This window comes from Bufo gargarizans, chromosome 10 (genome assembly GCF_014858855.1).
Source record: "Bufo gargarizans isolate SCDJY-AF-19 chromosome 10, ASM1485885v1, whole genome shotgun sequence".
NCBI lineage: Eukaryota > Metazoa > Chordata > Amphibia > Anura > Bufonidae > Bufo > Bufo gargarizans.
The window spans coordinates 56,186,768-56,202,409 of NC_058089.1; the positions used below are offsets into that span (position 1 = coordinate 56,186,768).

General features: G+C 43.7%; 1 protein-coding gene across 1 annotated transcript in view; it reads left to right on the forward strand.

The window, feature by feature from the left end:
• Positions 1–15,642, forward strand: part of LGR4 (leucine rich repeat containing G protein-coupled receptor 4) — a 90,589-nt gene that overhangs the window by 41,597 nt on the left and 33,350 nt on the right. The window contains exons 3-4 of the mRNA XM_044270327.1: positions 8,825–8,896; positions 10,009–10,080. Of these exons, the coding sequence (XP_044126262.1) occupies positions 8,825–8,896; positions 10,009–10,080 (144 nt within the window). The remainder of the gene's footprint in view (positions 1–8,824; positions 8,897–10,008; positions 10,081–15,642) is intronic.

Sequence of the window (15,642 nt, forward strand, 5' to 3'; positions counted from 1 at the left end):
GCTGTGGAGTCTTCCACTGAGGTCCCAACTGGATGTCCTTCTGAATCTTTCAATTCAGTTGCTCTCAAGTGATTGCCTATACTGACCACAAACTCTTCCTCTGAGGTCTCAACCAGATGTGCTGCTGTGTCTTCCTGTTCAGCTGTATGTACATTTTGAACAGGAAAGCTCAGGAACACATCCAGTCGGGACCATGGCAAAAGAGCCCACAGCCAATCCAGGTGGTCACGTGAGCACAGAAGAGCTGGTGGAATTGGCAGCTCGATGCTGGCGTAACTTTTCAGTAAGAACCAGGAGAACCCTTTTACCTACTGGTTTTGCATAGAACCCATGCAGCCGCAAAGAGCATACAAACCCACAGAGGACATGAACCTATGATCCCAGTGCAGCAAGGACATGGTGCTAAAATGGCAAAAAAACAAACAAAAAACACTGAGCCACCATGCTGGTCTGTTCTACATATGAGGACATTGGTTGGGTTTACCAGTTGGTGTCTTGCTTACACGCAGTTAAGAGTTGGTATAAATGGCACACGTAAACTGTGCCAAATTTCTTGCATGTTTTTTTAAGGCAAAGCCAGAACTGTGTCCATCATGAAGTATGACATTCCTTTGTTTTCAGTTCCTTTCAAATCCACTTCTGGTTTTGGATGAGAAACCTGCAAAAAAAAATCTATCTTAAAGGGGTTGTCCCATCCTGCACACTGTGGGCATATCATTAGTATATGCCCCCAATGTCTTAAACGTGCACCCATGCTTAGAACAGAGCCTGCAAAGTGCCAGAGTGAGCACCGCATGTGCGACCACCCTCCATTTATTTCTACGGGAATGCTGAAAATAGCTGCGCACTGGCTCGGCTGTCTACATCAGCCCCATAGAAGTGAATGGAGCGGTGGCTGCATTTCAGTGGGACTTCCGAAAATTATTCATCAGTCCCATAGAAATGAATGGACGGCGATCATGCATGTGCACTGTGCCCTCCTGAACTTTGCAGACTTCGTTCTAAGGATAGGTTGGGGTCCCAGAGTTGGGCACTCGCACCTATCGGACATTAGGGGCATATCGTTAACATCCCCAATGTCGAAGATGGGGAAAACTCCTTTAAAACTGCCTCCAAAAACTCAGTGTGAACCTCCTATTGTAACAGTCAATCTTATTGAAAGACAATCTATGGCTCGATGTGTTCTCTGCTGTGAGTGGTACATTAGTAGTGCAAGGGCCCTCCATAGATAGATGGATATTACTGTTAATACTGTGTTTTTGTTTGTGTGTTTTGCTTTATCCATTTTAAAAATGCTGGATCCTTTCTACCGGACCCTTACTCTCCTGCTGTAACTTCAGCAGCCAAAAAATGGTGTTAGATATTTCTTCCCGAAACCTAAAACCACGGCCACAGTTTTGCTAATCCCCATTCATAGTTCAGCAAATTACTCAGCCGGGTAGCTGCAAAATTATATCGATGCTTAAGTGTTTTATTACAGCTGGGTTACAGTTTCCACGCTGAGTAGTACATGCAGTGAGCCTCCTAGATATGAAAAGAGGAGTTTTGGGTTACTAATTATTTTTAACGTAAAGGATATATCCACGTTCACAACCAGTCGATTTCTCCACTGCAACAGAAATGGTTGGAATGAAAAATTATATTTTGTCTATAGCTCCTCTGCAGATCTGTGTCTCTCTGGTATCCAATAGTACGGCAGTCTGATTGTGGCCTTGTTACTCTTTCCTATGTCTCGTATGTCAGAAAGATTTACATTTGGTAGATTACTCGAAGTTGGAGACAACGATAATGACAGAACCAGACTCCACAGGGTTTGTTTGTAGTCTGTTACTATGGATACACATAGCTCTGTTGAGGTGCTGTAAACATAAAACAAAACCATTTTGTATTTAAAGCTATTTGCAAAGTTGCTTTTTTATTTATTTTAGATGTGTTGGAGAAATAAAAATACATTTATATAAAGTGGTGGGTTAAGAAGAACACTGCCCACTAGCTTCAAAATTGTCTTCAAAGTAGGAGTAATGATGATTGGCCATATACCTGTGTATACTGCCAGCATGATTAGTTAATGCTGCTCCCAGCAACAATAAAGGGGTCTTCTGGGAGTTCAGAATTGATGACCTATCATCAGGATTGGTCACCAGTATCTGATCGGTGGGGGTTCGACTCCAGACACCACTCACTGATCAGTTGTTTACAGAGGCCACTGCATTCTGGTGAGCACTGCGGCCTCTTCCTAGGCCAGTGACATCACGTTCATCGGTCACAGCTCAGTCCTATTGAAGTGAATGGGCACTGCCGCCACGCAATGTACAGCACTGTTCTTGGTATGCGGTGAAAAGTCCACAGTGCCTCTTCAAGCAGCGGTGGTGTCGGGAGTTGACTCCTACCAATCGGTCTCATAGCTTAGTTCCATTTAGTCTTATTCAAGTGAAGTTGCCTGAGCTGCAATACCAAAGACATCCATTATACGATTTACAGCACTTCTCTTGTGAGGAGTCAGAGCCCCTCCGGTCATGTACTGATGACCTATCCTGGTGATAGGCCATCAATATCAAACTTCCCTAAAACGCCCTTAACCAACAACAAGGTTGCTTTGCGAGAGCTGTTAGGCAACTATCATGCTATATGCCTGGTGGGGAGTGTATCTCCTCCCCGCTGACATTCATTGATCTAAATCTTTGCTTGGTCTGAGCTTAGGAGTCCAGTGGGTGTCTAATTCAGTTTCCAATAAATAAGAAGAACCTATTCCATTGAGACTGATTTCATTGTGGATTCGCGCCGAAGCAGAACTTTCCTTACCTACTGCAATTTTTCCTTTTGGGGGACTGGACATCCCACCCGAGAGAACACGAAGTCCGCGGCTGCAGTCCCGGTACGAAGGTCCCATTGCTATAAGCTTTCAATAAGGTTGTGCCTATAGTAGCCCAACCCCAAAAGGTGAGCTTTCATAATCCTCACTTAATCTCTTTTACCTGTATATACATACTACCCTATTTTGCACCTCTTTCTCTCCATTCTCTATTCCCCTCATCCTACTGAGGGGAATCTAGATTTGGCCATTATCTAAAGAGTTTATCGGTATTAGCACAGTCATACCGATTAGGACCTCCCACTGGACTCCAAAGCTCAGAATGAGCGAAGATCGAATCCAACAAATTCCAAGTTATAATGAATGTTTTCCCATGAAACTACATATTCTGCTCTTCCCTTCAACTCGATAACTTGCTGCTTGCAGATCAGTCCGCATGTTCAACTTCCCATAAGGCAGACCCTGTAAAGTGTTTTTGGGACTAGGCCAAAGGAGATCTTAGCATTTGATGGTTTTTCTCTTACTCCACCAGGAGAATTTCCTAGCTAGTAAACTTGGTCACCACATTCTCCTGACTTTTGGCCACAATTTGTTTCTCTACATGATGGCACTTCAAACTGTTACAATTTTTGCTTGGTATCTCGGCATATAGCAAATTACATATTCCCGGTTACTCTGTCTGATGAGGGGGTGATCCTATGATGTCTTTACATATGCCTGTATAATCCATTTTTGTCCAATGATGCTGCAACATTTAGACATGACGTTCCATACTGTAGTTTTTTGACAATTTTGTAGCACGTCGTCACTTGTCTCCAGACTCTAGTCTTGATCTGAAAATTAGTGTTGGTATTTATCATTATTTTATTCTTCTGTAGATCTTATTCAGCTTTTAAGTGTTCACGTTCATGAATGTTCTTGTAAAATCAGACCATGTGTATAATTGTCCCCAAATTGGGCATTATCCATGAGCTACTCCATATGCCACGGATATGCGCTTCCAGGTGATGCCTTGATGTTAAAGGTTTTAGTATGTCACAGAAAACGAAAACTGCTGCCCGGAGGCTAAGAAATGTCTCATCTTCCGTTTCCTCAATCCTGAAGGCATTATTTATATCATCCAAAGAGCTTGTGTCTAGTGCTAATAGTGCACATCCCCTCCCCGCCTCTAATTATGAGGTTCTTGACCCTTATAAGCAGTAAGTCCGTCAACGGCCCACGAATATTTGGCAGGCATGTTAGAAAAACCTTTCGCATACTCGGCCAGTTGTATCCTGTTTCCTGGAAAATTGCCAAAGTGAGGAAAAAGCGGATGCTGGGTGAATTGCTCTTCTCTGTTAGTTGGTTTAGCAGGCTGAATAAACAGGAGTTGCCTTGAGGTAGACAGTTCATCTCTACTTAAAGTCACGCAACAGCCCTTGGTTTCTGCACGTTCCTCCTCTCACACTCTCCTAGTGGTAAAGGGGTTGTCCGAGATAATTAAAATTATCAGACAAGTCCTGCAGTAACCTAAAATCAAATCATTTCATCCCTTTCTCCAGCACTGTCTTCCATCTTAAGTCTGGAGTCCGGTGTAGTCTAATTCCAGTGAAGAGCAGTATAGAATTAAATCCACATCAATTTTTTTGCGTTAAAGGAAAGCAGCAGACCTCAAGTAAGGCTACTTTCACACCAGCATTTTTCCTGGATTCGTCATGGATCGGCAAAAAAAACGCTTCCATTCTGATAATACAATCGGCTGCATCCGTTATGAACGGATCCAGTTGTATGACCACTAAAAAGGCCAAGATGGATCAGTCACTAAAACCATTGTTAGTCGAAGGGGGACGGATCCGTTTTCTTTTGTGTCCGAGAAAACAAATCCGGCACCTTTGACTTACATTGTGAGTCATGACGGAGCTGTCTTACTTCGCATCCCATGCCGGACAGAAAAAAACGCTGCTTGCCTCCCCAATGGGGACACAACCGAACGGAACTCATTCTGTTTCGTTCAGTTCAGTTTTGTCCCTATTCACAATGAATGGGGACAAAACTGAAGCGTTTTCCTCCGCTATAGAGATCATATGATGGATCTCAATAGCGGAAAGAGAAATCACAGAGGTGAAAGCAGTATAGGAAGCGCCAAAGTAACATTAGCTCAAACAGATGTCAGAAAGTGGATTCCTACCACTATGATTGGAAAAGTTTTTCATCCTAAATGTTTAACCCCTAAAGGGGCTATCGCACAAAAAGTATTACTATACGATAAATAGGGTATTAAAAGGAAGCTTTATAACAATATACTTGCAATAAAATGTTTTCATTTATGTACCTAACACTTTCCTCTCTGGCGCCCCCTGCTGTTAATCCTTCTGGTCCTCCTTGTGGTGCATTCAGTGTTGGACAGATATACCACTTGGCATCTTTTTTCTTCCTCTCCTCAGTGCTGGACCAGGGACTTTTTTCCCTGGTCAGTCAGTTGTATCATAAAACACAGATGTTCTTTCCTGATAATTGCCTGGTTGTAAGTAGAGTTGAGGGTTGCTTGTCCTTGTACAAATTCATTAGTTTGAGGCAGCAGATTCCTTTTTACACTGAATGATCTGCTGCCCAGGAACAGAAATTTTGGCATCCGAATCAATGATACTTTCACCCAATGATGGAGCATCGTCTGGCAATTAGCAGGAACAAGCCGTCCTAAGAACTGTCCTCCCCAATAATTGCCCTGATCATCTACCTTCACAGTGCTGGTCCCCAAAAGACAACACAATTTACATTTTGCAAGCGCGTCCATACATTGGCACAAAGAAACGAGCACAATCTAGACAAAATCTGACCTTTTTGGAAAACTTCTTTCATAGCCCGATTTAATGGCACTGTCGGGTCAGTCTACTGTCTTGATTCTCTAACGTTGGCCACCATCAGGCAATCTTCACTTGTCCAATTATTTACTTTCCTGTGGGTAGGAGGAACTTGCTGTTAAACACCAGATGTAAGAGCAATTAGCGGACAATTATTATGAGCACATCCCCTCTCTTAAATCCATGCAAATTGTGAAGAGCTGGCTTGAGACGTACCCTGCGAGCCCCCACCTTTTCTCAAGGAATGGAACCGTTCAGTTTGTACTCTGCTTACGGTGTAAAGTGATCTCGTGTTGGCAACCCGGTGGCGGGGATTATTAGGTGTGCCACATTTTAGCACTTGTCTGATTCTGCATTCGGGAAAGGGCTTGTGATATTTAAGCCTTGATGGAAGCAAAGGTTGGACCACACAGAAAATGTTTATCAGGAAGGAGGACAAGCAGAAGAAAACAAGCCAGGAGGAAGGACGCTGTGCCGAGAAATGCACATCTAGAAGAGATTATTTTGTTTGTTGATCTATGTAGATTGCCAGAATCTGTAGGGTGGACAGGCCTTAGAGACCGTAATTAACTCTACCTATAAACTAATGAGCAAAATGCAGTAAATGCTCTCAATCCTAATGTCAAGGGGTTCTAATGGGGATCAGTTACATTTGCAAAAGTCAAATATTTTATGTGAGGATTTTTTTAATATTTTTTTTGCATTTCATGCTGGAAAAATTACGTACAGACGTAATCCATTCCCCCCCCTGCATAGCATTAAATCGCTCATCAAGTCCATACCACATCGGTACAGGCTTTGATCAGAGGGGAGCAAGCGGAGGCTGAGTTCCTGCCTGTGCCTGCTCCACCAAAGTCTGGCAGGAGCAGAGGTTGTATGCCGCGGCCTGTACAGCGCTCACAGGGCCCTGCGGTGGAATACGTACTCTGAGTCCTGACATATCAGTGGTGTTTGGGAGTAGGGATTCCAAAGCGATATAGGCACCATCTAGCTGGGGAAACAAAAACAAAAAAAATTAGAATTAATTTTATGGGATTTATGAAAGTACCGTATATAGAAAGGTTTAAGTACACTTTAGGAATGTCATCAGAAAATGACCTATTTAGTGTTTTTATGTTACATATTTTTAACAAATTTTTGGCAGTTATTTTTTATTTTCCATGTCACTATAATAATAAAATAAAAAAATCTGTGCTTTTTGCAATGGCCGTTAAGCCTAATAAGCTCCACTTGTTGGTCTGTACAGATTACTTTTCAGCAGTCCTCTCATTATCACATCCAGCTCTCCACACAGATCCACATGCCGCAGATCCCTTGATAAAGGTCACAACTGACCGAAACGTCGGCACTCCTGTATATGACCTGAGGTTAAGCCTAATATGTAACACTGGATGTGGAATAACAGTGTTGTAAAGATAAAATACATGCATTAATGAATTAAAACTTCGACCTTTAATATCACAACGTGTGGTGGGCCATAATCTCTACCTGAAATTGTCTTGATCCTCTGAGCACCCACCACATTTAAAGGTGTGCAGATCCCAATACCGTTCAATCTTATTATCACAGACAGGATTACAATAACAGATACCACTTCTATACAGATAACACAGGATCCGCTATTTACAGTAGGTGATATAACAGTTTATCTACTCCCCTCCTGACGTCTGCACAGAGTGCCTGGAAAACACCCCTATAGAAGTCAATAAGGTCCCCTCCTGGTCATTGTGTCTGTGGCCCAAGGAGATGTTGTGAGGCATATTTCTAAATACTGTTATCAGTTTAAGCAAAATGGCAGCCCCGATAATCAACCAAAAAATATAAAGGATTTGTGGTGCTATATGGTTTTAACTGGTAGAAAAATATTATAGGCGATACGTTACCTAGTTCCACATCTGCGGTAAAGCTATTGTAGTATTGACTGGTACCTCAGAACCAAACCACAGTTCGGTTCCAAGGTTTAAAATGGTTTCAACGAAGTCTCGTGGGACTTCGCGAATAACTCCTTTTGGCTCATCGGAGCCCGTACATTTTAATGCTGTACAGAGACGGATCTCCGTACAGTAGTAATCCGAAGTTTTGAACTTCGCTCATTGCTATTTATTACCTTCTAATTTTGTGATGTCTGTTTTGTTTTTTGTAAATGAATCCTCTGAATTGTAAAGCGCCACAGAATATGGTGGCTCTACATAAATAAAGATTAATATTATTATGTATTGCAGCCAAAGTATGTCGGCGTGGTTTGCGTTTATTCTAATTGTGTTCGCTGCACTCACCGGCCCATCAGCTGTGTAGGCATGGGCTCGATGATAAATCTGGTACAGGGATAGACTCTTATCTCTGACTCTATACACATAATGGTGCATCTCTAGGCCCCGCACTTCATGCAAAGCTCTGCCCCTTTTTTTAATAAGCCCCACCCCTTTGTGCGGTTTATGCAAAAGTGTAGAATCCCTAGATGCGCCAGTTTGCTGCACTTTTTAGACAGATTTTTGGCACAGACCCATTAGTAAATCTGGGCCACAGTATTTGATCATCTATTTATTACATGACAGGCAGGTGGTAATCTGTGACTCTGTAAAACATATCCAAGTAATGCAGATTGTTTTGTAGCCAAATGTATGTGGCTTTACCGGGTTTTTTTTTTATTTATGTTTTGGTATTTTAATAATTTTGCGCTCCATGATTAGTGCATTTAATAAGAACCAGAATGGATGGAGAGAGGGGGAAAATATGAAAACTATTCCCCTCTCTTATGGGGAAGTGAAGTGACCACTTTATTTTTTTTTATATATAAATTTTTATTATTGGAATAGATTTCTTTTGGCAGTGGCCGTTCTATGTTTTGTATGGCAAATGAATAATAATGAGCTGCTAATCTAGGTCAGTTTGTCTCATTATGACTGAGCGCTGGCAGGATCACAAGGATGATGGCCGGTCGTTGTCTGAGTACTTTCCAGGTCTCATTACTGTACAATGTATGTGTGTCTCTTATTGCCATTTACCCTAGTGATATAACAAGTTGCATGTTCGTCACAATTAATTAACGATGGCTCCATTTTTTTTATTTTCTTTTGTGAACTCATTATTACAGTATTTTTCATAAATTTAAACTTTATCAAAAAAAAAATTTCCCTCACGGTCTCAATTATTATTACAATTTTTCTTCCAGGCGGCTGGCGGGCAATGACCTCTCTTTCATCCATCCCATGGCCTTGTCTGGCCTGAGAGAACTCAAAGTTCTGTAAGTAATTGTGCAGTTTTGTTAGTAATTACATGCTTGCCCTACTCTGTCAGCACAGCAAGCCTTTCCCTGTAACCCTCGTAGACCCAGGGGAAATTGGTTGTCCTCTTGTGACATAGACCCCCCCCACAACCACTACCACTTTACAAATGGTGTCTAATATTTGTAGTTGTGGTCTGTAATTGTTGCCGTCTTCAGCAACCAATTAACTAGAGAGAGTCTGTATACGTTTGTGTGGTAGCATCATCCTGGTCCTCAAGAGACGGAAGCATCAAATGTGCAACCACACACAGGCCTTAGGTATGTGACCTATGGGTCCATACCTCCATCTGCCTCTCATTTCTTATAGCATTTTTATACCATGACATGCATCCGATGGGACATTATTACAGCGGTATTCTTACCTCGCTGTGTGGCAGCAGCAGATGACTTAAAGCGGAGTGCATTTAGAGCCATGCATCCGTACGGCCTCAATGTAGGTTCCTCAACCATGTACATAAGACTTTGCTCTTTTTGGTCTCCCACCAGATGACTAATTCATTTTATCCTAGGTATACTAGAAATACTTATTTGCAGGTTGGCCGTACACATGCAGACCATGAGCAGAGAAGGCTTAATGGAAACCACCATAAATGCTGTGCGCACTTTCCTTCCTTTTAGCTGTAGTTTTAGATGTTCAAGTTTGATAAAAGAAGCGGTCATTAAAGGTCCTGTGTGTGTGCACCTTTCGAGTTTCTAAAAGATCCTAGGTTTCGGACCTAATTCTGGCTTATCCTGGTTGATAGTTTTGAAGAAATTTTTTTCTGGTGGTGGAACCATCATAGGTTTGACACAACATTCATAGCACTTTAGGGCTTGGAGAGTCTGTTCAGATCCTTCATCGCAGATTCTCTTTAAAAAAACAGCAGGACTTTTTTCTTCACTTGAAAAAAGGACACCTGGACAGAAACCAAGCAGATCCCATTATAATCTATAGGACCTGTTTGGCTCAGTTGGTGTCAGTTGTCTGCTGAATCCAGCACTTCTGTTATTTCCTATTTTCTTCTCCTGTAACAGAGCAGAAAAATGGAAATCAATAATGCTTATAATAATTATTTGTATGGTTTTTGTAGGACTCTTCAAAACAACCAGCTGAAGACTGTCCCTAGTGAGGCTTTGAAGGTCCTGGGATCCCTTCAGTCACTGTAAGTGGTTTTATGTTTTTGATTAGGTTTTTGTTTTATTCAAAACATTGTGATTCATCTGTAGGAACATTTTGGGCCCTGTTCACATCTAGTCTTCGTCTATCCGTTGAAGTTCTACATTGAGAGTATTCTCCAACAGAAGTCTACAACCGTTGTCTGTGTATAGGCACACTGTGGCATATCGGGCAGTTGCTTTTTGTGTAGGAAAGCCTGCCAGACTACATTTCGCTATACAGTAGAACAAAAAATGGTGTACCACATATTGATTTGGCGTATGGCAACAGGATACACTTTTGGCATACAACGGTGTCGAAGGTCCACACCTAATAAATACTTTTTAGAGAATCTGCTGAGAACTTTCCTCTTTTTATATGCTGGATGTTTTCTCATAACATGGTGTGAACAGAGGCGTAGACTGTTGTCAGCTGAACTCTCCAACATGTGAGTTCCCTGACTCCCAATGATGTCCCAAAGGATTTTGGCTGTGGGGAAGAATTGGCTAAAATTTGTTTTCCTGGGAGATGCTCTGCCACCAGAGGTGTCTGGCAGTGGTTTTCTCACCTTTCCCCATTAAAAACGCATCTACGGGTGATCCGAGGAGAGAATGGAGTTCGGCTGGCGGCTATTGGTGTTGTATGGGCCCCTTTAGAATTCCTGAGATTTCTGTGCAAAGGAGGGAACTCGAGGCCAATAGTTTTTTGCATCAGGATCTCTGGAAGAGATGGTGTTAAATCCACTGCTGAAATGATCCTGAAAAGTCTAGACACCGCCAATTACAAATTTGACATGGGTAACCCAGAAGGGAGCAGCTCTGCTTTGTAAGGATACTTCATTTTACAGTTGCCCGTTTTATCCCTCGATGATTTATACTGCTGTCTCTTCATTATGGAAACTGAGAGTGTTGTGTGGAGAGTCGGTCATTGGTGTGGCAGCGCAAATAACACCATGTACAGCTGCAGAAGTCTGGATTTAGGCTGCCGTCGAATAAATAAGTGTTGTGTCTGTCGTGGACTGGTGCCCTTTCCCAGTTTAGAATATGCATTTGAAGTATGGAAGATGCTTGTGAGGTTTCCAGACCGACTAAACACTATAATTGAATCTATGCAAAGATCTATTTTGGTAACCCCACAGTTATCATTGCTGTGTGTCGAAATGTCTGCGGGACTGTGTCAGAAATGCCTTACATGGTAGATGGTGTCTTCAGCTTGATTTTTGCCTTCACAATTCCTTCACATTGCTAGGAACAAGAAGCTGGTAGAGAAGCATTCAAGCAAAATTTCTCTGGCATAGCTGGAGCAGAGCAAATATTTTTTTTTTCAGTTTTAGTCCAGCCTTGGCTTCCTGTAATGACCTACTATCACTTTCTATCTTCATTCTGATGGATGGGTTTTTTAAAAAGACGTTGAATTTGGGGGAGGCGGGAGCACCTTTATCGGCGTGAGGAGACTTACAGGCCAAACATGTTCCTCTGGAATTTTGGCAAGAAAGGGATGCAAATGAGCTCCTAATAAGCTCTGCCTCTAATGCCACCAGATGTAAGGCAGCTATCCTATAAGTCAATGTTCGACCCTTTAACTAGGCCTGTAATGGCTAACCTCCAGCTGTGGTAAAACTACGACTCCCAAGATGCACACTTGATTGGCTGTTCTCAGAAATCCATAGAAATGAATGGAGCATGCTGGGAGTCATAGTTTTATCACAGCTGGAGTTCCGGAAGTTAGCGATCACTGAACTAGGCCTTGGGATGTGACAAGACTCGTCATCTAGGGTACGCCCCCACGGGGCATAAAGACAGTGGAATTGTATGAAAATTGTCAGAATTTTAAAACCACAGTATTTTAATGTATATTTATCTCTACGACGGATTTCACACTGTGCAATGCATGATGGTATGGATTTTAAAATCATTTTCTCAGTGTTGATTATTTAGGATCTATCCTCCGACACCGGCCACCTCCGCCGATCAGCTCCTGAAGCACAGCACTGTCCATTGAATAGTGGCTTTTCTTGGTATTGCAGCTCAGCCCCATTCACTTGAATGAAACTCGGCTGCGCCTAGAAAGAGGCCTTAGCGTTCACCGGAGGCCACAGCCTTTTCAAACAGCTGATTGTCGGGGGTACTGCTGATCTGATGTTGATGGCCTAGCTTTAGGATGGACCAGGCATGCTCAACCTGCGGCCGTCCAGCTGTTGTAAAACTACAACTCCCACAATGCCCTGCTGTAGGCTGATGGCTGTAGGCTGTAGACCATCAATATGAAAATCCCAGCCAACCCCTTTAAATCCACAGCATAACAGTTTATACAGAAAATGGCACTTTTTGCACTTTGCATAGATTGCTTAGTAATTTGTTTGGGAAAATGACTTGTGCTTTACTTATTTAAAGGGGTATTTGGACAAACATTTAAAAATGAGTTCAAATAGACAGTGCTAAAAACAATTAAAAAAAAATCACCTTTTTGAAAGTCCTGCCAGTGTCCTGTCCCTAACCAGACCAGATGGGATGTTTCAATCAGTGGCCACAGCGGTGATGCTTGCAACAAGCAGCACTTGACCACTGAGGCCACTGATTGGTAAGCAGTGGTCATGTGAGTGTATATGGAACGTCCTCACTTCCACGCCAGCAGGGACCAGAATCGGCAGCCTCCTGGGTGCTTGCCAACACAGCGCCGTACATCGTATAGCTGCTGAGCTTGGTAATGCAGCTCAGCCCCATTGACTTCAATAGGGCTGAGTTACGAGACCATGGAACTAGACCATCTGATATTGATGACGTATGCTAAGGATAGGTCATCAATATTAATCCCCTGCAAAACCCCTTTAACTGATTCTCAGCCTTTCCTTTCAAGTTTAGTAATATTGAATAAGAATGAGGAATTTAGGATTAACGTTCCAACTACGTATGTAAATTCTAAACCATACTGTTGTGTTAGACCTTCATAATTTACTGTTGCTAAGCACATTCCCTCAATGTTTTCATTCTCTTCTCCTGTCCAAACACCTTGACATCCCTGGTATCCTTCGAGAACGTGTTCTGTTGAAAGGTGCTTTTGTTTGGAACGAGACACTATTTTAACAGAGAGATGATGTGCCAACTTTTTCAAGTTGGTAGGTTTGGCACATTGGTTTGTGTTCCATGAGACCTACCAGGTTGTCTGACCTAAACCAAATCCTCCTAGAGGTCTCGATATTTGCACAGCTCCCACGCCTCCTGCCAAGCAACAGCCGTTAAATACACAATGGAAATGACTGAGATCTCCCATTGATTTAACTCTTCCCCATGTTTTTGGGGAGCAATGTATGTAAAACAAGACATGCAGATATGTGAAATCAGTAGGGATTGGTACCTAAATGTATTTAATGTTAACCATTCTTAAGGTGTATATTTATGGAATATCAACAGTTTAGTTGAGGGCTATCTAGAGTGTAGGATTGACATTAATGAACCTGATCATCCCTTTTAGGGGTGCAAACTCTTTGATAAGTCTGTGATATGGTTATACAGTAGCTTTTTGGGGTTTCTTTTGTTTTCCCCTCACCCATGACGGCACCCAGTGCGACTCAGGACCTCCCATCAGGACAGGAAACCTGAGAAGATAAAAAGGACACACCTCCACCCAACACCAGTTCAGGTTTCCTGTCCTCCGGGATGGGAGTTCCTGAGAAGCAGCACAGCAGATCACTGCAGGACATACCTTAAGAGGAACCAGCGCTGGGGGGGGTCTGTGGCTTGGCCGTGTGAAGACCTATCCCTGGGGAGCGGTAGTTCTGTGGCCGTGCCGGAAGCCGCTCCCCACAAGTCTGCCTGCTCCCGCACTCGTTACCGTGGCCGTGTTCAGGCGGCTCCCCACGCCGACATGCCCAAATTAAAGATGGCGCCCGCGCGTCTAAGCGCTTATGCGCATGCGCGGGGCCGTCCTTCAGGGGGCCGGCTGATGACGTAGGAGGGGGCGGGGCTCTCTCCCGACGGCAGGACCCGGAAGTGAGGCCGAGGCGCGTCTTTTAAATCTATAAATGCGGCAGCAGGTGCAGGCAGCCAGCGGGGCACAGTTTCTTGTGCTGAAGTAGGATCCAGCTGAAGCATGTCGGAACCTACAGAGGGACGCGCTGATCCCCTGGACCCCTTGAGGCCTCCAAGTCCGGTATTGGTCCTAAGGACGGGGAGAGGAAAAATTCACTTGGTGAGAATGTTCCTTTTTTTTTACTAATATGGTGTTTCTGTCTTAGATCCCAAAGCCTCCTAAAAAGTCATCCTCCAAGTCCAAACACAAGGAGTGTGCAGACTGTAAGACGGCTCTATCTGCATCCTATCAGAAGTCTCTGTGCACAGCTTGTATAGACAAGCTGGTAGCGGAACAGTCCAAGACCCTTACAAAATCTATGAAGTCCCTAATCAAAGCGTCCTTCAAGGCGTTCAGTAAAGGCCGTGCCAGATCCCCGGATAAAGCCACAGAATATGATAGTGGGGAAAGGGACTCGTCCGATAGTGAAGCCAGAGAATCCGGACAGTTAGATTCCAGTAATTTGGACTCCTCGGACGAGGAATACTCAGGGAGGTCCTTTTTTTCCCCTGATGATACTCAGCCGTTACTGAAAGCGGTCCGAGCGACTATGCAATTGGAGGACATTAAGGAGTCCAGATCGGTTGCGGATCAGGCCTTCCAGGCTTTAGGCCCTAAGAGACATAGAGTTTTTTCTGTACATGAGAGCATGCAGGCGATTATTAAAAAGGAGTGGAAAAATCCCGACAGAAAGTTCTTCATACCCTCTTCGGTTAAAAGAAAGTACCCTTACGAAGAAAAAGTGTCCTCAAGCTGGGATAGGGCCCCTACGGTGGATGCACCAGTCGCCAAGATTGCAAAAAAGTCTGCCCTCCCTTTTGATGATTTAGGTTGTCTCTCTGACCCCTTAGACAAAAAAGCGGATATATATCTTAAGCGGGCTTGGGAGACGTCGGCCGCCTGTCTCAGGCCGGCAGTCGCAGCCACTTGGGTTTCCCGGTCGTTGAGACTATGGATTGACCAGCTAGAAACACACCTTAAAGAAAAAAGGCCTAGAGAAGAGCTCCTAGCCTCTCTCCCCTCCTTCGCAAAAGCAGCCGATTTTTTAACGGATGCCTCCACTGATGTGATGCGCTTTTCCGCCAGAGCCTCTGCTATGACAAACGCGGCTAGACGAGCTATTTGGCTTAGATCCTGGAAGGGTGACCAGGGATCCAAGGCCAGACTCTGTGCCCTTCCGTGTGAGGGCGACAGGTTATTTGGGTCATCTTTAGATGACATCCTGGAGAAGGCCTCTGACAAAAAAAGGGGGTTTCCTGTCCCTCAGAAGCCCCCCTTTTTTCGTAGGCCCCAGCAGAGTTTTAGAAGGCAGAGGGGCAAGCCCTATGATAGGAAGGAGAGGGATCGTTTTCAGAGGAAATCTAGCGGCTTCCTTTTCAAAACCCAAGATAAAAAAGATAAGCAGCAATGACGCCAGTCTCCAGGTTGGGGGAAGACTTTCATCCTTCCTCCCGGCCTGGTCAGGGGTCACCCAGAACAAATGGGTTCTGGGAGGGATAGC